This window comes from Lathyrus oleraceus, chromosome 6, assembly GCF_024323335.1.
Source record: "Lathyrus oleraceus cultivar Zhongwan6 chromosome 6, CAAS_Psat_ZW6_1.0, whole genome shotgun sequence".
Taxonomy (NCBI): domain Eukaryota; kingdom Viridiplantae; phylum Streptophyta; class Magnoliopsida; order Fabales; family Fabaceae; genus Lathyrus; species Lathyrus oleraceus.
In genome coordinates, this window is record NC_066584.1 from 144,025,624 (window position 1) to 144,050,397 (window position 24,774).

The 24,774-nt window shown below is 42.3% G+C and overlaps 2 protein-coding genes across 2 annotated transcripts; both read left to right on the forward strand.

The window, feature by feature from the left end:
- The first annotated feature begins 22,730 nt into the window (after positions 1-22,730).
- On the forward strand, positions 22,731-23,624 carry LOC127094467 (uncharacterized). The gene has a single exon (XM_051033295.1). It carries the CDS (start codon positions 22,731-22,733, stop codon positions 23,622-23,624), a length of 894 nt encoding a protein of 297 aa, XP_050889252.1.
- A 220-nt stretch (positions 23,625-23,844) lies between these two features.
- On the forward strand, positions 23,845-24,393 carry LOC127094469 (uncharacterized mitochondrial protein AtMg00860-like). The gene has a single exon (XM_051033296.1). The coding sequence runs from the start codon at positions 23,845-23,847 to the stop codon at positions 24,391-24,393; it is 549 nt and encodes a 182-aa protein (XP_050889253.1).
- Positions 24,394-24,774: the final 381 nt, after the last annotated feature.

Consider the following 24,774-nt stretch of genomic DNA (forward strand, 5'->3'; position numbering starts at 1 on the left):
AGTAGGCATGGTAAGGGTGGGGCTATCAGATGTTGCCTTCCGTTGTTGCTCAGATGGTTCTTGTCTCTCCTGCCAGTCAGTGGACCCTTCGTGGATGCTCAGAGTACTCATAGGTGGACTCAGAGGGTTATGTCTCTTACTTCGTATGATATCAGATGGCAGTCTTATTGGATGGATGTGCGTGATGTTATTATGAGTTGTGGAGAGTTCAGGAATGTGCCACTTGTGGGGACTAAGGGTTGCATCAATTACAACCCGGTTCTTTCTCTTCGCCAGTTGGGGTTTGTGATTAGTGGAAGACCGCTTGATGCTGAGATAGCTAAGAGTGTGTATTTTGAGAAGCGAAGCGACCCTGCTAGATTGGAGCAAATAGGAAGAGCTTGGAAGTCTATTAGTGTCCAGAATGGATCTATCTTAGGGAAGAAGTTTGCCATTGCTATGCCTGACTACACTGAGTGGGTCAAGAGGAGAGTGGAAACTTTGCTGTTGCCTTATGATAGGATGAATCCTTTGCAAGTGCAACCACCTTTGATCCTTGCTGAGAGTGTACCTGCTGAGCAGTACAAGCAAGCCCTGATGGAGAATCGCCGATTGAAGGAAAAAGAGCAAGATGTCCAGATGGAGTTGTATCAAGCTAAAGCTGATAGGTTGAACCTGACTCATCAACTCAGAGATGTCCAGAGTGTAGATGTTGATGGAGTAAGGAGCAAGAAGAGATCATATGTAGAGATGGAGAACTTGCTGAATGCAGAGCACAGAGAGTGTTTGAGATTGCAGAGAGCTGAGGCCAGTTATCTGAAGAAGATCAGAGACTTGGAGAAGCAACTCAGAGACAAAGATATCCAGTTGAAGAAGGAAGTCGACCAGAGACTTGCATCAGGGAATCAACTTGGGGGAGAAGTTGTAGAGCTCAAAAGACAGTTGAAGGAGAAGATTACTCCCTTGCCAGAATGTTCAGAGTGTGAACTGTTGATAGACCAGTGTCACTACTTGAAGACGCTCATTCCTGGAAGTCGTTTGTCTTAGCTTGTATTCCTGATGTATATGTTGAGAATCACCCCCAGGCCTATTGGGTGGGATTCGTTGTTGTACTTTGATGTATCTGGATCTTTGTTGACTTTGTTGTATGATCCTGTTGCTCATTTATAGATGAGGTTGTTGGTTTCACTCTGTACTCATTGCTCTTGTGTATGTTGTTCCTGTGTTGCTGTGTTGATTCTTGTTGCAGGTTGCCATCTTTTGAAGATGAATCAGGCTCTTTGAATGCCTGAGGAATGAACATATCATGTGCATCATATGCATTAGCATCATAATCATATCATTTTGCATAACAGGTGTTCCCGTTCCCGACTTCTCACTCTGGTTCCTGTGTCAGGCAGGATACTTGATCGAAGACCACACCGGTATTCAACCAGACTCAATCAACAAAGAAGTATGGATCAGGTTCAGACCGAGTTGGCTGAGATGAGGGCGAACATGGCCAAGTTTATGACGATGATGCAAGGGGTTGCACAAGGTCAGGAGGAGCTTCGAGCCCTGGTTCAGAGACAAGAGACCGTGATTCAGACGTCCAACCGTGCTTCGCCTGTTGTTGCACCTGCTCATGAGAATGTCAATGTTGCTGCTCCCGCTAACGACTATGCCATCGGGGATGAATTAAGGGGGATAAGAATTAATGGACAACCTATTGCTGCTGAGACTGTCAATGTCAGGACTACCCGGGCTCCGGTTCGTCATCCTGCTCCTATTGTCGATAGACAAGAGGACATGTTCACACTGCTGAGTGAAGACGGTGAAGTGGTTGGTGGAGTTGAGGATAGGGATCGTAAGGTTGATGCCCTGGCTGAGAAGATTCGTGTGATGGAATGTCAAAACTCCCTTGGTTTCGATGTGACTAATATGGGGTTGGTTGAAGGGTTGAGGATCCCTTACAAGTTCAAAGCACCGTCTTTTGACAAGTACAACGATACTTCTTGCCCTCGCACCCACGTGCAGGCTTATTATCGGAAGATCTCCGCATATACTGATGGTGAAAATATGTGGATGTACTTTTTCCAGGACAGTCTATCTGGGGCTTCCTTGGACTGGTACATGGAATTAAAGAGAGATTCGATCCGATGCTGGAGGGATCTGGGTGAGGCCTTCTTGAGGCAATATAAGCACAACATGGATATGGCACCGAGCCGGACTCAGCTGCAGAGTCTTTGCCAAAAATCTGGAGAAAGCTTCAACGAGTACGCCCAGAGATGGCGTGAACTGGCTGCGAGAGTTCAACCCCCTATGTTGGAGAGGGAGTTGACTGACATGTTTATTGGCACGCTACAAGGAGTATTCATGGACCGGATGGGAAGCTGCTCATTCGGTAGTTTTTCTGATGTTGTCATTTGTGGAGAGAGGACAGAGAGCCTGATTAAAGCTGGTAAGATTCAGGATGTGGGTTCCTCGTCTTCAAAGAAACCTTTTGTTGGGGCACCTCGCCGAAGAGAGGGTGAAACTAATGCTGTTCAACACCGTCGAAGTCAGAACAGAAATCAGTACCGTCAGGTGGCCGCAGTGACCATTCCTGCGCCTCAACAACGTCAACAACCGCAACAACAGATGCCACAACGACAACAACAACAACAGCAACGTCCGTATTAGCCGAGGCAGAGGATGCCTGATAGACGTTTCGACCCACTACCCATGACCTATGCTGAGTTACTACCGGAGTTGCTCAGACTAGGGTTTGTTGAGTTGAGGACTATGGCGCCGTTGACAAAAATACCACCTGGGTATGATGCCAACGTGCGATGTGACTTTCACTCTGGTGCTCCGGGGCACCATATAGAGAACTGCAGGGCTTTCCATCATAAAGTCCAGGACCTGATTGATGCCAAGACTAATAATTTCGCTCCTGTACCTAATGTTGTAAACAACCCTATGCCTGCGCATGGTGCACACCGGGTGAATAATATCGAAGGGGTTGAAGCTGAAGATCTGATTGTTAGAGTTGAGGATGTTCAGACTTCTCTGCTTGTTGTCAAGGGCCGTTTGCTGGTTGGGGGTGTATACCCGGGTTGTGATAAAGATTGTGTTGCATGTGCTGAATCAGATAATGGGTGTGATCAGTTGCGGGCTGGTGTTCAGAATTTGATAGATGAAGGCAGTTTACAGTTTGTCCGGGCTGATAATAGAGATCATGGGGCAGTGTCAACTATCACTATATATTTCAAACCGTCTGAAGGACGTGGGCCAAGGGTTGTTAGTGCGCCTACCACCAGTGGTAATCCTGTTACCATATCTGCACCAGTTTCTACCAGTAGTCCAACAACAATCGTTGCGCCGGTCAGACAGGCTATGGACAATAGGGTTGTGCCCTAGAAATATGATAATGCCTACCGAAGCAACAGAAGGGCTGAGAATCGGGTCAGGCCATCGAATGAAGCGCCTATGACTATTTGTGTGCCAGTTAGTAAAGCTCCTGTGGTTGTGAGTCCCGTTGTGGACAATGTTGGTGGTCCAGGAGGGTTTACTCGAAGTGGACGACTGTTTGCTCCTCAACCGTTGAGGGATGCCAATGCTGAGGCTTCTACTAGGTCAAAGGGCAAACAGGCTGTGGTTGATGAGGAACCGGCTCAGAAGGATGTGCCTGAGGGTTCGTTTGAAAAGGACGTGGAGGAGTTCATGAAAATTATTAAGAAGAGTGACTACAAGATTGTAGATCAACTTAATCAGACTCCGTCCAAGATTTCAATTCTCTCTTTACTGTTGTGCTCTGAGGCACACCGCAACGCCTTGCTGAAGATGCTGAACATGGCGTATGTACCTCAAGAGATCTCGGTCAACCAGCTGGAGGGTGTAATTGCCAACGTGAGCACTAGACATGGGTTGGGGTTCACTGACCTAGACTTAACGCCTGAGGGTCGTAATCATAACAAGGCCTTGCATATCACTATGGAATGCAAGGGTGCAGTTTTGTCTCACGTGTTGGTCGACACCGGCTCGTCGCTGAATGTGATGCCCAAGCAAATTTTGAAGAAGATATTTGTTGAAGGGGTTGTGCTTACTCCTAGTGACCTGATAGTTCGTGCATTCGATGGATCCAAACGTTCTGTGTTTGGTGAAGTTACCTTGCCTGTGAAGATAGGTCCAGAGGTTTTCAACATCATCTTCTACGTTATGGACATTCAGCCTGCCTACAGTTGTTTGTTGGGGCGTCTATGGATCCATGCAGCAGGGGCAGTCTCGTCAACTCTCCATCAGAAGCTCAAGTATGTTTGGAACGGTCAGATTGTAACCGTGTGCGGCGAAGAAGATATCTTGGTGAGTCACCTATCCTCGTTCAAATATGTTGAGGTGGATGGCGAGATCCACGAAACATTATGCCAGGAATTTGAGACTGTTGCTCTCGAGAGGATGGCGTTTGCTGATCAGAGAAGGCCAGGTGCTTCGATTGCTTCGTACAAGCAGGCTAAAGAGGTTGTTGACTCCGGCAAGGCTGAAGGCTGGGGCAAGATGGTGGATTTGCCGGTCAAGGAGGACAAATTTAGTATTGGCTATCAACCTTTGCAAGCGGAGCAGGGTGTGCAAGCAGGTCTGGGTACCCTTACCAGCGCTGGGCTGATGAATCACGGTGACGTCTTCGCAACCGATGTTGAAGATGGTGACAGTGGTTGTGATCTCGACAACTGGGTCCGCCCGCGTGCACCAGGGGAAGTGATCAGCAATTGGACAGCAAAAGATGTAGTCCAAGTTACTCTTCAAGCAGAGTAATTTTCTTTTGTTTTTTCATTCTGCACAAAACCCTACGTTCTGCCCAAGACGTAGTGGTTCATTGTAGGGCCACATCATGTTTTACAAATGATTATCATTAATAAAGGACGTTTTGCAAACAATTTTGTGATCCCTGTCTTTCTTTTTTTGTTTTCACTTTTTCAAAAATAAAAATGGCAATGTTTTTGTTTTTTGTGACTTTATTGAACTCTTTTTCTAAAGCAAAGCATTAAAACATGCAGAAGTGATCTCACGGCATCTACTATGAACAGTTCTGTTATGGCTCAGTATGATTTCAATAATCCCATCTACCAAGTTAAAGAGGAGAGTGAGGAAGATAGTGAACTCCCTAAAGAATTGGTTAGATTGTTGAAGCAAGAGGAAAGGGTCATCCAACCTCATCAGGAGGAGTTGGAGATTGTGAATCTTGGTACTGAGGATGCCAGAAGAGATATCAAGATCGGGGCTGCTTTGAAGACAAAGGTCAAGAGAAAATTGATTGAGATGCTGAGAGAGTATGTTGAGATATTCGCCTGGTCTTATCAAGATATGCCTGGGCTGGATACTGATATTGTGGTGCATAGGCTACCTCTCAGAGAAGAATGTCCTTCGGTCAAGCAGAAGCTCCGTAGAACGAGTCCTGATATGGCAGTGAAGATCAAGGAAGAGGTTCAGAAGCAGTTCGATGCTGGTTTCTTGTCTGTGACAACTTACCCCCCGTGGGTGGCCAACATCGTTCCAGTGCCGAAGAAGGATGGCAAAGTCAGGATGTGTGTCGATTACCGGGATCTGAACAGGGCGAGTCCGAAAGATGATTTCCCATTACCTCACATTGATGTATTGGTTGATAATACGGCTCAATCCTCGGTATTCTCTTTCATGGATGGTTTCTCGGGCTATAATCAGATTAAGATGGCGCCAGAAGACATGGAAAAGACGTCATTCATTACACCTTGGGGCACGTTCTGCTATAAGGCTGAAGAATGCCGGTGCTACCTATCAGAGGGCTATGACGACTCTCTTTCATGACATGATGCACAAAGAGATTGAAGTGTATGTGGATGATATAATTGCGAAGTCGCAGACAGAAGAGGAGCATCTGGTTAATTTGCAGAAGTTGTTTGACAGATTGGTAAAGTTCAAACTGAGGCTGAATCCAAACAAGTGTACGTTTTGCGTGAGATCAGGGAAGCTGTTAGGCTTCATTGTCAGTGAGAAAGGGATTGAGGTTGATCCAGCAAAAGTCAAAGCTATTCAAGAAATGCCTGAATCGAAAACAGAGAAGCAGGTTCGTGGGTTTTTGATCGCTCGACTTTATGAGTCGAATTGGGGTACAAACTGCAAGTGCACAGTTCTATCGCGTAGTTTTAAAAGATATCGATCCCACAGGGACTTATGAATCGATATACCGTTATCTAAGGTTACTTCGTAAAGCTAAGGCAGGTAATACTTTGATTTTTTGGGGAAAAAGCTAAAACTAAAATAAGATCTAAAATTAATATCTAATAAGCGGATATCGGTATGTATTTCGTCGTAATTAGGGAATCAATTCTTTGTTGGTTTCTCGGTTTTAAAATAAATCTTTTCAGTTGACGCTATTGATTAAAAGTTTTATCTCAAACTCTCGCTCTGTTGAATAAACTATGATTTTTATATTAACGTAGCTGTCACTTATAGTTAAGTCAAAAACCACTTTTTGAAAACAATAGAATCCGTAGAAACTCTTTTTAAGAAAACACTAATCGTTTAAACACCCTTATCTCAAACTCTCGCTCTGTTGACTTAGGTTATATAATTAAATTCAAATGCTTAACTCTCGTCCTCACATTCAATCTTTAAAAATACTTTTTGAAAAAGGTTAGAATTTAATTAACTCTAGAAATTGCTCTCGCCCTGATCTAGAATTAATGTCCAATTTACACTGTCCAGTCAAAACCTCAAACTCTCGCTCTATTGATTTTAACTTCTTTATGTCTTTTACTTTCGTACAAAAACTTTGTTATTAAACCTGTAAATTGAGACCGTAAAAAGAGTGATTTTAATTTAAAACTTAATTAAACCAACTTAGTTTTGATTTCTTCATTCCGCTTACTTTACATACCGATACCTAAATAAATTAGCCAGACATACTCAACAGATCCAAATAATTAGCATGCATAAACAGATTCATCGTAGGCAAGCAGTATAAATTAATAATAAAAACAAGCATATATAAATTCAACAAATAAATAAAGAACCTGAATAATTAAATAGTAGTCTTGAACACTCCACCACAGACCGGTTGGATTTGTTCTTGAGTTCTTCAATCAGGCAGAAAAATAAAGCGAAGGAATAAAAAACTAGATTCTAACGTAAGGTTAGATCCGGTAAAAGGTACACAATAGTTTCCGGTGTAGAAACTATTGTGCAAAAAATTAATTAAGTGCTAGAAAAGAAAATAGAATTGCAAAAGAAACAATATAAAAATTATAAAAGAAGTACTATAAGGAATATGCTTAAGCTGCTGGAAAAAGAAAAATGTGAAAAAGCAAAAACTGGAAAAAGTCTGGAAACGTGGAACCGTGGAAGGGTTTGCAAAGCTGGTATTTATATTGGCACTTTCCGTAACGGTCTTCAGAAGTAGTCCGCGTCAAGGGGTCTTCACGTAACGAAGGGATAGGCGTGGAAATAGGATTCAGCGTGCAAATAGGACTCAACGTCTCTGAAGGCAAAAATGAAGGGGAATGGTGTGACGTCCGTCACACCATGTGTGACGCTCGTCACATAAGTGTATACAGCGTGACGCTCGTCACAGGCACAACGCCTGTGCCTTCTTTGGGTTGGGCTTGGCTTTTGCTATTTGTTTCCAAAAACTTCTTTTTGCACCTCCTTTTCTTCCTTTTTTTACTTTTGCTTCAAATAGACTACCTGAGATAAATAGAAAGGAAATACCGCGTAATATCTGATAAAATGAAATAAATTAAAGTAAATAATAATATAATTTAATTGAATTAAGTCCTAAAATGTGATATAATTTCATGTTATCAGTTTTTAGGGAGATTGAACTACATTGCAAGGTTTGTATCTCACCTAACTGCCACGTGTGAACCGATATTCAAATTGCTAAGAAAGAGTCAAGCAATCAGGTGGAATGATGACTGTCAGAAAGCTTTTGACAAGATAAAAGAGTATTTACAGAAACCTCCAATCCTGATTCCTCCGGTTCCAGGGAGACCATTGATAATGTACCTGTCAGTGACTGAGAACTCGATGGGGTGTGTATTGGGACAACATGACGAGTCTGGTCGAAAAGAGCATGCCATATACTACCTTAGCAAGAAGTTTACCGACTGTGAAATCAAATATTCACAGCTTGAGAAAACTTGTTGTGCTTTGGCCTGGGCTGCTCGCCGACTGAGGCAGTATATGTTGAACCATACTACCTTGTTGATTTCTAAGATGGATCCAGTGAAGTACATCTTTGAGAAGCCGGCTCTCACCGGACGTGTTGCCCGTTGGCAGATGATTTTAACTGAGTATGATATCCAGTACACGTCGCAGAAGGCCATCAAAGGTAGTATTTTGTCAGACTATCTCGCCGAACAACCGATTGATGATTATCAGCCTATGATGTTTGAATTCCCTGATGAAGACATCATGTATCTTAAGATGAAAGATTGTGAAGAGCCTCTTGTCGAGGAAGGACCGGATCCTGACGACAAGTGGACACTGATGTTCGATGGGGCGGTGAATGTGAATGGTAATGGTGTTGGCGCAGTGTTGATCAATCCTAAAGGGGCTCATATACCTTTTTCTGCTAGATTGACTTTTGATGTCACCAACAACGAAGCTGAGTATGAGGCTTGTATCATGGGGATAGAAGAAGCCATTGATTTGAGGATCAAGACGCTTGACATTTTTGGAGATTCCGCTCTAGTGATCAATCAGGTCAATGGAGATTGGAATACCAACCAGCCGCATTTGATTCCTTACAGAGATTACACTAGAAGAATATTGACGTTCTTCAAGAAGGTGAAGTTGTATCACGTCCCCCGGGATGAGAATCAGATGGCTGATGCTTTGGCTACTTTGTCTTCTATGATCAAAGTTCATTGGTGGAATCATGTGCCACATGTTACGGTGAATCGACTCGAGAGGCCTGCGTATGTGTTTGCAGCCGAGTCTGTTGTGATTGATGAGAAACAGTGGTACTATGATATCAAGAACTTCCTCAAAAGTCAGGAGTATCCTGAAGGTGCGTCAAAGAATGATAAGAAAACCCTGAGAAGGCTAGCTGGAAGCTTTTATTTGAATCAGGATGATGTGTTGTACAAGAGGAATTTTGACATGGTCTTGCTCAGATGCGTGGATAGACACGAAGCAGACATGTTGATGCAAGAAGTGCACGAGGGTTCGTTTGGTACCCATGCTGGTGGTCATGCAATGTCGAAGAAATTGTTGAGAGCCGGTTATTACTGGATGACTATGGAATCCGATTGCTTCAAATACGCTCGGAAGTGCCATAAGTGTCAAATTTATGCTGATAAGGTGCATGTACAACCAAGCCCTATGAATGTCATGAACTCGCCTTGGCCGTTTGCCATGTGGGGCATTGATATGATTGGGAAGATTAAGCCTACTGCTTCGAATGGACATCGCTTCATCTTGGTTGCGATCGACTACTTCACCAAGTGGGTGGAAGCAGCTTCCTATGCTAATGTTACCAAACAAGTGGTTGCCCGGTTCATCAAGAAAGAAATCATCTGTCGTTATGGGGTTCCTGAGAGAATCATCACTGATAATGGTTCGAATCTCAATAACAAGATGATGAAAGAGCTTTGTAAAGATTTCAAGATTGAACATCACAATTCTTCTCCTTACAGACCGAAGATGAATGGTGATGTAGAGGCGGCAAACAAGAATATCAAGAAGATTGTGCAGAAGATGGTTGTGACGTACAAGGATTGGCATGAGATGCTGCCTTTAGCTTTGCATGGGTACCGTACCTCATTACGTACGTCGACCGGGGCAACCCCGTACTCCCTTGTATATGGTATGGAAGCCGTCCTACCTGTTGAAGTGGAGATCCCTTCTCTGAGAGTTTTATTGGATGTTAAGCTGGACGAAGCCGAGTGGATTCGAACAAGGTTTAACGAGTTGAGCCTTATTGAAGAGAGACGGCTAGCAGCTGTGTGCCATGGGCAGTTGTATCAGAGAAGGATGAAGCGAGCCTTTGATCAGAAAGTGCGTCCTCGAAGCTATCAGATCGGTGATCTAGTTTTGAAGAGGATCCTTCCTCCCGGTACAGATAACAGGGGCAAGTGGACTCCTAATTATGAAGGTCCATATGTTGTAAAGAAGGTTTTCTCCAGTGGAGCCTTGATGCTTACAACTATGGATGGTGAAGATTTTCCGTCCCCTGTTAACTCAGATGTAGTCAAAAAATACTTCGCATAAATTGACCCGCTGGACAAAAAGAATAAAATAGTCCAGGCAAAAAAGGGCATCCCGGCGAACCAAAAAACAGAAAGAAAAGGTTCGGGCAAAAATTAGGGATATAAATGAAAAGAATTTGTACACCCGGTAAGTCGAAAACCCGCAAGGGCGGCTTAGGCAAAAATGGGTATCCCGGTGGATTGAAAACCCGAAAGGGCGATCCAGCCAAAAGAGGGATTAAAGCGAAGACTACAGTCCGAGTTATCTGTACTTCATCGTGCTTTGTCGTCTGCCATCTTGAAAGATGTAATCGGTCCAGTCATTCTTCTCAGAAAGCAAGGGAGTTGGGAGGAAAACTGATGATCTGTGAGTTATAACAGAATTGGGAAATAGAGGACGCCGTGTTCACATTGCCATTAGGATAGATTTTTCCTTTTGTGTGCAATTACCTCTTTCTAGGAATTGCTTCCCAATGTATTCGCCTTTTTAGGCACATTTTTCAATCAATAAAAGTTGTTATTCAGATAAATAGCTCTCTTGTTTTTATTTTACCGTTTTGTTTGCAAAAACGTCCGAATTTTTGATAAACATTGCATATAAAAACATGAAGGCTAAACAATAACTTGCAGAAAGATAAAACATTTGAAAATCATTTTGAATGTTGAGGACACTTTAGCGTATCTTGTCCAGGTATCCCCTGGGGCATTTTGTTGTGCTGTTTTGCAGGTTGTCATCTGTAGGGATGATTCCACAGCAGATATTTCCCAAGCAAGTATGGAAGCTATCAGAGCTATGTTCCCCGGCAGAGACGCCTTTGGGTATTGTCTTCTATCCCCAGCAGATCTAAGAATTGCTTATTCCCAGCAGGCCTGGAAGTCGGTGTATTCCCCAGCAAATATTTCCCCAGTTGAGATCCCCACTGAGTATGAAGGATGTGGTATCCCCAACGGAGGTGTCAGTGGAGTGTTGTTCCCCAGCAGTCGGGTTTGAAGTACTGTTATCCCCAGCGTGGTCGTGAGCGCTCATCCCTAGCGGGGTTGCGTATGTCTCTCCCCAGCACAGAGTCTGGTATATTACTTTCCCCACCAGCGTTTTGCTCTTCCTCAGCAGAGTTGGTGTGTTATCCCCGACAGAGTTGTTTTCCCTAGCAGATCTCCCGAGTAGAATTTGGTGTTGATGATTTTCCTCAACGAGTCCCCGAGTGGAGCGGGTTCAAAGAAATTTATCTCCAGCAGAGTTTATCCTACCTGTGGATTGGATGGGTTTTCCGTAGCGGAATGATATCTGCATTACCAAGCTGAGTCTATCCTACCTGTGGATTGGGTGGGTCGTCCCCAGCGGAGTAGCATTTATTTCCCAAAGCAGAGTTTATCCTATTTGTGGATTGGTTGGCTTTCCCCAGTGAAGTCGCCTGATTATCCCTAGCAAAGTCGATTTGTTACTCCCCCCAGCGAGTTGCCTTGTTTACTTTCCCCGGTGGAGTAGTATTGATGGTTCCTCAGCGCAGTCGCCGTTGGTTAGTCCTCAGCAAAGTTGCTTTGATTATTCCCCAAACGGAGTCCCCGAGTGGATTGGGTCCTACGAAGGATGTCCCCAGTGGAGTCTATCCTTTCCCCAGGATCAGTGCTATTTTCTCCAGCACAAGTGAGAAGTCGACGCTCTCCCCGCAGAGTATTCCTCAAGCAGAGTCTCCCCACAGAGTTGGAGTATCTGATCCTCTGGTTCCCCAGCCAGAGTTTATCATTTTGCATGTAGTAATCATTGCATCCTCAAAACGCGTAGCATTTCCATGCAATATGGAGCATTACGCCATAGAAAAATTCAAACATATGCATTCATGTGTTAACCATCAAACCATATCCCAGGCAGAGGTGGATCTTTGTTCGACATCTGTACGACACGTTTGCTACAGTTGCTCCTGACGGCATTCAGGATTGATACCCCAGAGAGGTTTATTTCCTCATCCGTTGGTGAAAGGAAAGCTTGTTTCTCCCTAGTGAGATCCCCAGCAAGTTTTTAGGCCTTGCCCCGACATATATAGATGTCATCTTGTGATACTGGTCAGTGTCATGTCTGCACCCGTGTGTTATTTCTTTGGTGTCGGTAAACACCATCTTTCGGTGTCGTTAAACATCGAGTCCTACCCAGTCATCCGGTAAGTGTCTGGTCTTCTTTTGATGTCGGTAAACATCATCTTTCGATGTTCGTAATATCCTCCCCAGAGGTCACCTCTCCGTTGGTGTCGGTAAACGTTGAGTTTTTTCTATTCGTCCGTGGGCGTCTAGTTGAATTATCCCCAATAAGAGTCACCTTTCTCCGTTGGTGTCGATAAACGTTGAGTTTTCCTATGCGTCCGATGACGTATAGTTGTTTATTCCCCACGGATCATTTGTTAATGACTGTTGACTCCCGTCAGAGTTACCTCTCCGTTGGTGTCGGTAAACGTCGAGTTTTTTCCCAATCGTCCGTTGATGATTGGTTGTGTTCACTTTTCCCCATAAGATTTACCTCTCCGTTGGTTTCGATAAACGTTGAGTTTTTGCCTATGCGTCCGTTGACGTGTAGTTGCTCTCCACAGAGTCACCTCTCCGTTGGTTTTGGTAAACGTTGAGTTTTTCTCATTCGTCCGTTGACGTTTGATTGTATATCCTATTCCCCAGTCATTCATTAATGTCTGGTCGATTCCCAACCAAAATCCCCAGTAGAGTCGTCGGTGGGCGTCCTATTCGGTTTCCGGTTGTTGTATCCCTTCTTTAGTGAAGTATTCTCCTTCTCCGTTGGTGTCGATAAACGTCGAGCTTCTCCCTTTCGTCCGTTGACGTCTGGTCGAGTCTTCTCCTTCTCCGTTGGTGTCGATAAACGTCGAGCTTCTCCCTTTCGTCCGTTGACGTCTGGTCGAGTCTTCTCCTTCTCCGTTGGTGTCGATAAACGTCGAGTTTCTCCCTTTCGTCCGTTGACGTCTGGTCGAGTCTTCCCATTCATCCGTTGATGTCTGGTCACCTCTCCGTTGGTTTTGGTAAACGTCGAGTTTTTCCTGGTCGTCCCCAGTAGAGCTACCTCTCCGTTGGTTTCGATAAACGTCGAGTTTTTCCTAGTTTTCCGTTGGCATCTAGATGTATTTCGCTCTTCCCCAGTAGGGTCTCCTTCTCCGTTGGTGTCGATAAACGTCGAGCTTCTCCCTTTCATCCGTTGACGTCTGGTCGAGTCTTCCCATTCATCCGTTGATGTCTGGTCACCTCTCCGTTGGTTTTGGTAAACGTCGAGTTTTTCCTATTCGTCCGTTGACGTCTAGTTGTGATTTCTGTTCCCATTCATCATCGTTTGATGTCTGGATGTGGCTGTATCTTTTGATAGAAAAACCAAAATACCCAATAATAAATATCAGATCCCAGTGGACGTTTCTGTTGGTGGATCCCCGCATTGTGCAAATTTCTACGGTTCTTGGTATTCAATCCCTGTTTACCCAGAAAGTCTGACAGCCGTTGCTCTCATCCATTCGGGTTCCCAGTTGATTGAATAGGGGCAGATGTAGCACCTCAAATTTGCACCTCCCATTTGTATATACATTACATGTTTAGGTCATTAACATTGCATTATCATTTGCATAAGTCCATTGCATTGCATCAGTCAAGACTGGTCAGGAGATCCAGTTGTACAAGCAAGCAAGTGCATTTCCTATTGAAGCAAAGCCCTAGGGTTGGTATATTGAGTTCATATGATCTAGGGATCATTTTGAAGTGGTTTTGCCAAAGGTTGGATGCTCAGAAGTCATCAATCATTGACTAGTTCATCTGAAACCCTAGAAAGTCAACTATGGTCAACTGTGCATGAAATCATGAATTTGAAGGTGGGAGATGGTTAGAGAGGCCTCATTCATGTCCATACAAGTCTCATTTGACATTTCAAAGATCAACATTGAAGAATTTGAGGTCAGAAGAAAAGTTTCCAAAAATAGTAAGTGACCTGTAATTTCAAACTGCCAAAAATGGAAAGGTCTTCTCCTCAAAATTACATGTCCAAAGAAGCTTCAAATGAAATTTTGTCCAACATGAAAGTTGAAGATCTTGCTCTCACCTTTCCAAAAAGTCCCAGAACATGCATTTCCCATGTGTGGTTGAAGAATTATGATCAAATCATTGTCAAGCAAATTTGAAGTTCAAGAAGGCATAACTTTTGAACCAAAAGGCCAAATCATGTGGTTCTTTTTGGAACATCTTTCTTTTGATCTCTTCTATCCAATTCATGCATTACCATTCATCAAACCTCATCACAAAAATATTGCATTTTTCCATGTGAATTGAATTTGAATTTGGAGGGAAAAAGATGAATTTGAAAAATAAGCATTGCATTCACTTGGTTTCACTTGCATTTGCCTCCAAAACCATTTTGCAAGTGAATTGGACAAAAAAACGTGTACAATAGCATTGTTTCCATGCACATGAGGGTGGATTGACCAATTGGGCATAACACTTCATTTCCCTAATCACCTTGCATTTGGCTTAACCTTGATTAGCATCTTCATTAATCCACCATATATAAAGATAATTCTAACAGAATTTGCCATTAACAACTGCACAAACTCAGATCTAAACTTTTCATCTCAAATTCTCTCAACTTTTTTTCATCAATTTTCTGCATCTCTTTTGCTTGGCCTTCGATCTGTTCATCATCTACCAGCATTGTTGAAGATCTGTTGAAGAAAGATTGTGAAGAATTCTTGAAGAATCGCAGCTGTTGAAGTTCATGCACTTTCATGGCAGTTGGAGATTCCATTGAGATCAAGCATTGTTGAGCTGTTCTTCATCATCCAATCATCTCTCTAATCACTGTTGAGCATCTGTTTTCACTTGCCAAAGCCTGAGAATCACGATTTCAACTCGGCATCATCAGCAAGGTTAAAATTCGAATGCTCTAATTCTTGCAATAATTATGTGCATCTTATAGATCCTTTGTTGCTGGTTGTAATGAACTTTAGATCGTGAAATTTCATTGAGTTGTGAGAGAGTTATGTTGATTTGAATTTTGATGAGTGAAACTTGTTGTGCTTGATTCGTTTGATACAGTTAGAGATAGGTCAAATTATTGTTGTATTGTTGATGTATGATGAAAGATGAATCGATTGGTGTATTGTTTGTTAATTTCCGTGACAAAAAGTTCTTGATGATGAAGAACGTAGGAACATGATGATGAACCCTAATATTTCCATGTCCAGGCCTTGTTTGATCTTGTTTGCGCGTTCGTGCATGTTTTTTAGTGTTTATGACTTTGCATTGGCTGCATGAGAATTGATGTGGCACTTTGATTGGTCATGATTGCTCCCCGCTGCCATGTCACCTTTAATGAAACGCAACGTTTCATATGTGGCGCGCCCAGTTTGAATAGCAACATAGCTCGATCCTCAGCTGGAGCATTTCCAAATATTGTTTTGGCATTTTATTTCATTAGGCTTCACATGTTCTTACCATGCCTTTCCATCTTTTTTTATTTTTTCTCCACATTAAAAAATTCATAACTTCATGAATATTTGTCCAATTAACATGAGATTTTTTCCATTGTTTTCCTCAAGATCTCTACTATTTTATGGTGATTTTTCCAGAAATTGTGCACGTGTGGTTTTTAATGTGGCCTAGGGTTTGTTCATACATGTGTTTTGTTGCACCTTGCTTGCCATTTTGAGTGTGAAATGATGATGCTTAATCCAATGGAGCTGAAAATTTGCATGCTTAATCTAGACACCTTTAGGGATTTTTTGGTATAGAGTTTGTGATTTTATCATTTCTGGTTGTGGAGATATGCTATGATGAATGTAGGTGTGACAATTTGTGTCACACCTTTGTTTGCTTAATTTGCTGATTTTATTTGCCATGCCATATGAACTTCAAATGACCTGAAGTTTTGTATGATGATACTCCTGGATGTTAAGTTTGCTTGTGAATTTTTGTAGAATTTTTGAGTGCATTTCCAATTTGTTTGAGGATTTCTCTTCTGTTTGACCATTTGTGGACTTTTTGAGAGTCATGAACTTCTATGATTTGTGAATTTCTTGATGTTCATTGGATGAGCCTGAAATTTTGCACATGTATTTTAGACACCCTGAAGTTTTCCATGGCTTTGGTTTGATGCATTTATCTTGTACCAATTCTGTTTTGTGCTTGTATGAAGTTGAAGTATGATTTTGTGCCCTAATTGAGCTTGTATGTGCATACCTTGCCTTGTGGATTTTATTTGACATGCTTCCACTTATCCAAATAACTTGAATTTTTGTGTGATGATCCTATGATGAATGCTGTTTAGTCATGATTTTTATTGGGATTTATTGACTTATTTTTGAGTTGGTGTTGATTGATTCATTCTGTTTGGTTCTATGAGCTTCAAATTGCATGCTTTGCACTAAATGCTTTATGAAATAAAATTGGTTGATGATAGGAATATGAGACCACTTGGATTTTGTTCTTAATGGATTAAACTTGATTCTTACGAATTTTCATGTTCTGTTTTGAGTTATTTCTCCCATTTTGACCCTAGGCCTTGTCCTAGTGGTTAGTGCTTAATGTTTGAGCTTTGTTTCAGGTCAAAGAGCACAATTGCTTATACTTGATGATGTGCACTCAATTGAAGTTGGTCCATTGCTTGTTTATGACTAACCTTGAGTTTGTTTTGTAGGCTTTGAGACTTGTACTTAGGCCTTGTGGCTTGCACCTTTGTACATTGCTTTGCTTGATGCATTGCTTGTTGTCTGTTTGTACAGTTAACTGTTGACCATTGTCTGTTTGACTTTTGTTTGAGTTGAGTACTGATTATGTTGGATTGTTTTCAGGTACATTAGTTTCTATAGTTCCTTTGTGAACTTGCTTTTGCTTTGCTTGATAGCTTGAGCATTGAGGTATAATGACTCTAACTCCATGTAGTCTGGAAGACCTGGCCTGTTACTTGGCCAGGCACCTGTCTGAAGTCCTCCTTAAGAGGCAATGCTTGTGATTGTTTATATTTGTCCCTAAGCAGGTAAAGACCTTTGATAAGGCAATTGGCAGATAAAAGAGATGTGCAATCCATCTCCTGCTATTCTGTTGAGTCATCCCTTTGCTCACACAACGGGTGTTGATGCATTGTGGATATTAACCCAAGATCCTTGTACATTTGAGTCAGTCATAAGTGTAGAAGGGTTCCCACTTTCTGAACCCACACTTCATTTGTCTGAAGCTCTCCCTGGCCAGGGATAAGAGATGTGAAGTCTTATCTTCACTTCCTATTTCATCTGCTTCACCCTAACTCTCAATGTTAGGGTTAAGAGCTAACATCACCCGATTCCAGTGGCTTGTGTTTCACAGCCTAACCCTTGTGTGAGCCCACTTTGTGTGTATATAGTGTGTGCTATTTGTGATTGTTTGCCTTGCTTGTGCTGCTTAGGTTTAGCTTGCTCCCTGTGCAAGTTAGATAGCAACCTTAACTTAGGGATGATATGCATGATAACATCTAGGCTCGAGTCGTAGTCTCCCTAGTTGTGTCTCCCTTTGTTATCTGGTTAGGCTAGTCCTTTGTCACTGCGTAGGGGAACTACGTCGCCCTGATCCTCATACTAGATGAGGTACGTAGGCAGGAGATGAGTTGATCTCTCCGGGCGCCCTTTTTGTTTTTTTCTTTGTGTGTGTTAGGAGATGGGTGTAAGCCCTGCGATTGGCATTCCGTATCCTCTTGTTGTGTGCTTGGAGTCCGATGTAAGTCCAGCGATTGGCATTTGGTTTCCAGTGTGGGTGTGTTTGGTTCGGAGTCTGATGTAAGTCCAGCGATTGGCATTCGGTTTCCATGTTTGCCTATTTTTGTGTGGAGTTTGACGTAAGCCCAGCGATTGGCAGTCGATTTCCCGTGTTGTTTTGTCTTGCGTGCGTTAGCCGAGCTACGAGTGCTCTGATTCCTCTTTAGTCCGAGAAGATACGTATGCATAGGATGCGACATCCTAGCGAGCATATTTTTCCCCCGTCCGAACTACGTCGACTCTGATGTCTATGCCTGATAGACTACGTAGGCCCAGGATGCGATATCCTGCCGAGTCAGTTTCTCTTGTTTTCTTGTGTCTCTTTCAGCCAGTGTGTGTTTGATGTTTATTTGAGCAGTGTTTAGCAACCATATTCTTTCCTTTTGTGCGTGGATCCCGTCGAGTACGACGGATGCGTATGGGTGCTAATACCTTCTCTTTGGTCGCGAGACCATGTCTTTTCCAGGTTTACTTTGAGCGTTTCCTTTCCCTCTTTTGGGATAAATAACGCACGGTTGCGGCTCTGTTGTTTTGTTTTCCCGCCGGTTTTTCGTGTGATGCGACACCTGGAAGGTAATTTGGAAATCACTTGGTCCAATCTTGATTGGGAGATCAACTTCCCCAATCACAGTTTTACGCGACCCATCGAAAGCTTTCACAACAACTCCACTCTGCCTCATGGGAGGCCCTTGATATGCTAGTTTCGAGAGAGTGGACTTTGGCAATACGATCAGGGATGACCCAGTGTCCACCAGCACATTGGACATGTCGTCGTCTTTGCAATTCATGGAGATGTGTAATGCCAAGTTGTGGTCTCTTCCCTCCTCCGGGAGATCAGAGTCACAAAAGCTCAAATTGTTACAAGCAGTGATGTTTGCAACAATGCTATCGAATTGTTCTATTGTGACATCATGATCTACATATGCCACATCCAAAACTTTCTGCAGAGCCTCCCTATGCGGTTCTGAATTCAGAAGTAATGATAACACAGATATCTCGGATGGTGTTTGTAGAAGTTGGTCTACAACGTTGTACTCTCTCTTCTTGATGAACCTCAGCATCTCATCACAGTCTTCTTTCACACTGCCGCTAGGGCCAACAGAAGTAGGAGTTTTCAGTACAAAGGAGGGTTTAATAGCAAGTGCCGCATTCAGAGACTTCACCGCATTCCCCATCGGGCGTTCAGCAAAATCAGCATTAGTTTGAGGCTTTGGTGGTGCTGAAAACACACGACCGTTGCAGGTCAAACTACTAACATATGCGATATTCACAACAGAGGAGGATGGTAAAGTCACCTCTTTCCCATCTTCTACAGCAACAGCGTTGTAACGAAAGGGAATTGCCTTTTTAGATGAGTACGGTACTGGACCGGCAGGTTTAATGATCAGAGCAGGAGAAGCCTTCTGCTTGTTACCATCATACTTGATGATAACAGGTTCGGGCATCCGAAATACTGGGGAAATCACGTTGACCTCAAGTTCATCTTCATCAACATTCCTATTCTGAAGGATTTCAATGACCCCTTCGTCCAGCATTTCCTGAAGATCCTTGCGCACCTGGCGACAACCCAATCGGTTAACAGGGCATATTCGGCATCTATCATGATCGTGCTCATAGTGACTGTACTCACACAACAAACGGTGCAACTCGACCAGAGACTGTCGAATATGACTGACATATTTGACCTTGTACTTGCCAGGGCATCCTTGGACCATGTTAATAGATTTCCCATGCTCGGGCAATGGGTTCTTCTTCACGTTAGGACCTACGTCCTCAAAACACAAAATGTCACACCTCACAAGGTCTTGAACCTTGGTCTTCAAAGGATAGCAATTCTCCACGTCGTGACCGGGAGCACCAGAATGGTATACACAATGCAATTCAGGCTTATACCACCACTGGGGGTTAGCAGATATAGCCGGTGGGTCTCTCGGAGTAATCAACTTCCTCTCTATCAAAGAGGGATATAATTCTGCGTGCGCCATCGGAATAGGATCAAAAGTGACTTTTTTCCTCTCGTAACTCGTGCTAGTTGGATTACTGTTTCGAGGCTGGTAGGCCTGCTGTTGCGGACGGTGCTGTTGTTGCTGATATTGCTGAGGTGATTGCTGAAGGTTAATGTGTTGCTGATATTGTTGATTGTCTCTGAAAACAGGTGCTATATGAGCCACCTGATGCTGGTTACTGGCGGGACGCACAGTCTTCCTCCTCACATAGGGTCTTCTAGGTTTCATATGGGAGGTCACTGCATGTGTCTCTCCATCTTTCTTCTTTGCAAACGCCCCATAACATTTGGAAGAAGAGCCTTCTTCCTTGGTTAGACGCCCTTCTCTAACCCCTTCTTCCAGACGCATCCCCATATTCACTGTAACGCCCCGATTTTTATTAAGTGTTATTATTATTATTTTTGTAATGTTTGATTTATAATTATTTCGGTAAAATATTTTATTGTGTGTTAATATATTATTAGAGTTTAATTATGAGAATTGTGGTATAATAGCTATTGGGCCTAGTGGTGTATATAGTAATTAAGGGAGGTGTAACAATTAAGCCCATTAGTTAGTTTTTATTTAATTAAAACAAAGAATAAAAATAGAATAGAAATAGAAAAAAGAGAAATAGAAAGAAGTAGAAAGAAGGAGGAGAAAAGAGAAGAAAAGAGAGAAAAGTTAGGGTTTGAAGGAGGAAGAGGAAATTGGAGAAGAAGAGCATCATCTTGATCAACCCAAGCTTGCTAGAACACTATAGAGTAACTCAATCATCATCTCTAAGGTAAGGGTGTGAGTTATCATTTCCTATAATTATGAAAATGATGGGTTTTATGTGGGTAATGGTTGTTAGAGGATATTGTTGGGTTTTGATGTTGTGATTGGATTACTTGCTTTGAAAATGTTGTTTATGTTCTTGATGTAGTGTTGATTGTTTGTGATTATTGAACATGTATCAATTCTTTGCAAAATGTTAGGGTTAGGTTTAGAAGAATGATAAAAAACATTGTGTGTTGTGTTGTTTTTGATGGTTTGGGGTTGATGTATGTTGTGAAAAATATGCTATTGCGTTGATGAATCAAAGTATGAGTAATTTCACAAATCGTGAATTTAGGAAGTGTTGGAAATTAAATGAATGATGTTTAGAATGATGAAATAAAAGTTAAATTGTGGTTAGAATGGCTTTGTAATATTGAAAATATTGTAGTTCGTTGAATTCTGAGAATGAGACTTTTTACAGAATCGAAATCGGAGGTCCGGAAGGTATTTAACGGTCAAAAACGCATTTTCTCTGTTTTCTGCTAAATTAGCGGCGCGAAAGAGAGTTCACGACGCCAACTGAGTTGAAAACAGAATTTTTTTGTAAACTTCAAAAAGTCATAACTTTTGAACCGTAACTCCGTTTTGGTCCCCGTTCGAAGCGTTGCGAAGCTTATGAAATTTGCTACATGTTGTTGATGTTTATAGGCCATTATAAGGGCTTATTTTAATAAGTGATTATTTTGGAAAAGTGATTAATAATTGATATAGTAGGAAGCCTATTTGATTAATGAGGAATACCACTTAACTATAGTGTGTAGGTGTGCGATGTAAATAAACATAGCATGAGGTTGAATTACCTAAGAGATTGTATGATGAAACAATTGATTGTGATGAATATTCTCATTTGTTTCATATATAAACATATGTATAAATGTTGGTGAAGATGATGTTGTGTGAATGCTTTTATGCATGTGAATGGCGACGCGGCCTAACTGGAAATAGCGACGTGGGCTTCGGCCATTGTGATAAGTTATATTGATGCTATGATGATTTTGGTGTATGTGTATCATTTATCATGGAGTCACATACATTTGCATAAGCGACGTGGCCTTTTGGCAATAGCGACGTGGCCTTTTGGCAAAAGCGAAGTGGGCATAAAGCCTTGGCCTTGATGGCAAAGCGACGAGTCGGTACCGCATAGCATTTGCATAGTTGAGTCACATATGTTGGGTATGTTTATTTCCGCATTTTGTGATAATTGTTGTTATGTGACGGTTTATGATGTGCGGTGATATTTTGCGATGATGCGATGAATCGTAATGTTTTATGATGGATTGATGAAATGTTAAAGTGATGAGATGCTATGATGTAACATTGATGTTGTGGATGATTATTGACTTTGTTTATGATTAAATCCATAAGCATTCAAGTGAAGGATTGTGCGATGTGGTAACAAGATTTCTAACGCTCCGAATTTACTTTTATATTGGTAACGTGCAGGTGTTCCGCGTTGAGAAGAGGGTAGTGGTAGCACACTTTTAGCGTCATTGCTCTGATTAGGATTGTAACACTCAAGGGTTAATGAACGTTTTTCATGATTTTTGATAGTAACAATGCCCTTTTGTATATCATTGTATATGATAGTTGTGATGGGCATTTGTTTGCTTGTTTTCTTTTGAATGTGTAAATGTACGACTCAACTTAATTATCTAAATGATTTCCGTTGCGATGTTTGGTGTATTGCTGCTATATGGACTAGGTGAATCCATATACAGTGTTGTTTATTATTTAACAAGGACTAAGTGGATCCTTGCGCAATTGCCGTGTTGTGTAATTGTTTAAGTGTTGATGAAATGATATATGTGATGCCTCAATTTTGTGTGAAATTTGTTTACTCTGATTTTTAATTGAATTTACGACGGGTAGAATTGGGGTGTTACATTAGTGGTATCAGAGCAGGTCGGTCCATCCGACCACGTTGTTGAGTCTTTTATTGATTAACGACCTTGTGTTGTTAATTTGTTGCCAATCCTTGTTTGCGTTGTGAGCAGAAGTGTAAGATGGCCGGAAGAAACGCTGGGAGGAATGATGAGGCTCTTGCTGCAGCTATGCAGGTAATGGCTCAGGCGTTCCAGAACCCACCCAATGCTGACGAGAACGTGGGGTCTCGTAGTCTGGTGACGTTTCAGAGGGAGAACCCGCCTACTTTTCTGGGTAGGTATGATCCTGAAGGAGCCTTGGCTTGGTTGAAGGAGATTGAAAGAATCTTCAGAGTGATGGATTGCACTCTTGTGCAAAGGATCCGTTATGGAACTCATAAGCTGTCAGGTGAAGCCGATGATTGGTGGGTGGACACTCGTCTAAGGTTGGAAACTACGGGCGGGGAGATTACTTGGGAAGTGTTTCGTAGAGAATTTCTGAGGAAGTATTATCCAGAAGATGTGCGAGGAAAGAAAGAGATTGAATTCCTCGAGTTGAAGCAAGGGAACTTGTCAGTCACGGAGTATGCTGCTAAGTTCACTGAATTGGCTAAGTTCTATCCTCACTATGATGGAGCCAATGCCGAATTCTCTAAGTGCATCAAGTTTGAAAATGGATTGCGTCCGGAAATTAAGAAAGCTGTGGGATATCAAAAGATTCGCGTCTTTGCGGATATGATTGATAGTTGTAGAATCTTTGAAGAGGACAATAATGCACACTATAAGATCTTGTCTGAGAAGAGAGGAAGGGGCCAACACAGCCGTGGTAAGCCATATGAAACTCCGGTTGGAAGAGGGAAACAAAAAGTGATTCCGGGTCGAAGAACAAATGGGGGAGATGCTTCTGCTAATGTTATCTGTTTCAAGTGTGGAAAGTCGGGTCACAAGAGTAATGTGTGTAGGCTTGGTGAAACGAGATGTTTCTGTTGTGGTATGCCGGAAGCATGCGACTTTGTATTGATTATAGACAATTGAATAAGGTGACGATTAAGAATAGGTATCCACTCCCAGGGATCGATGACTTGATGGATCGTTTAATGGGTGCTCGTATTTTCAGTAAGATTTATCTAAGGTCGGGCTACCATCAAATTAAGGTGAAAGATGAAGACATTCAGAAAACTGTTTCAGGACTCGTTATGGACACTACGAGTACACGGTGATTCCTTCCGGCGTTACTAATGCGCCGGGAGTATTCATGGAGTACATGAATCGCATTTTCCATCCTTATTTGGATCAATTTGTGGTGGTGTTCATAGACTACATTTTGGTTTATTCTAAGTCGGAGGAAGAGCATGTGGAAAATTTGCGTATTGTTTTGCAAGTGTTGAAAGAGAAGAGATTATATGCTAAGTTGTCTAAGTGTGAGTTTTGGTTGAGAGAAGTTAGCTTTCTTGGTCATGTTGTTTTCGGTGACGGAATTGCGGTTGATCCATCGAAGATTGATGCGGTGTTGCAATGGGAAGCTCCTACGTCAGTTACCGAGATAAGAAGTTTCCTAGGCTTTGCAGGTTACTATGGGAGGTTTATAGAAGACTTTTCTAAGTTGGCACTTCCTTTTACTAAGTTAACTTGTAAGCGTGCTGCTTTTGTATGGGATGTCCGATGCGAAGAAAGTTTCCTTGAGTTGAAGAAAAGGTTGACAACGGCTCCGATTTTGATTTTTCCAAATCTCGAGGAACCGTTTATGGTTTATTGCGATGCTTCGAAGATGGGATTAGGAGGTGTGCTTATGCAGAATGGTTAAGGTGGTTGCTTATGCTTCTAGACAATTGAGGATTCATGAGAAGAACTACCCTACGCATGATTTGGAGCTTGCGGCGGTTGTGTTTGTTTTGAAAATTTGGAGACATTACCGTTATGGATCTAGATTTGAAGTCTTTAGTGACCATAAAAGCTTGAAGTATTTGTTTGATCAAAAAGAGTTGAACATGAGACAAAGGAGATGGCTGGAATTGCTAAAGGATTATGACTTTGGGTTGAACTACCATCCGGGAAAAGCGAATGTGGTGGCCGATGCTCTAAGTAGGAAGACTTTGCATATGTCGACCTTGATGATGAAAGAGTTGGAGTTGATTGAGAAATTCCGAGATATGAGCTTAGTGATCGAGGTGACACCAAGAAGTGT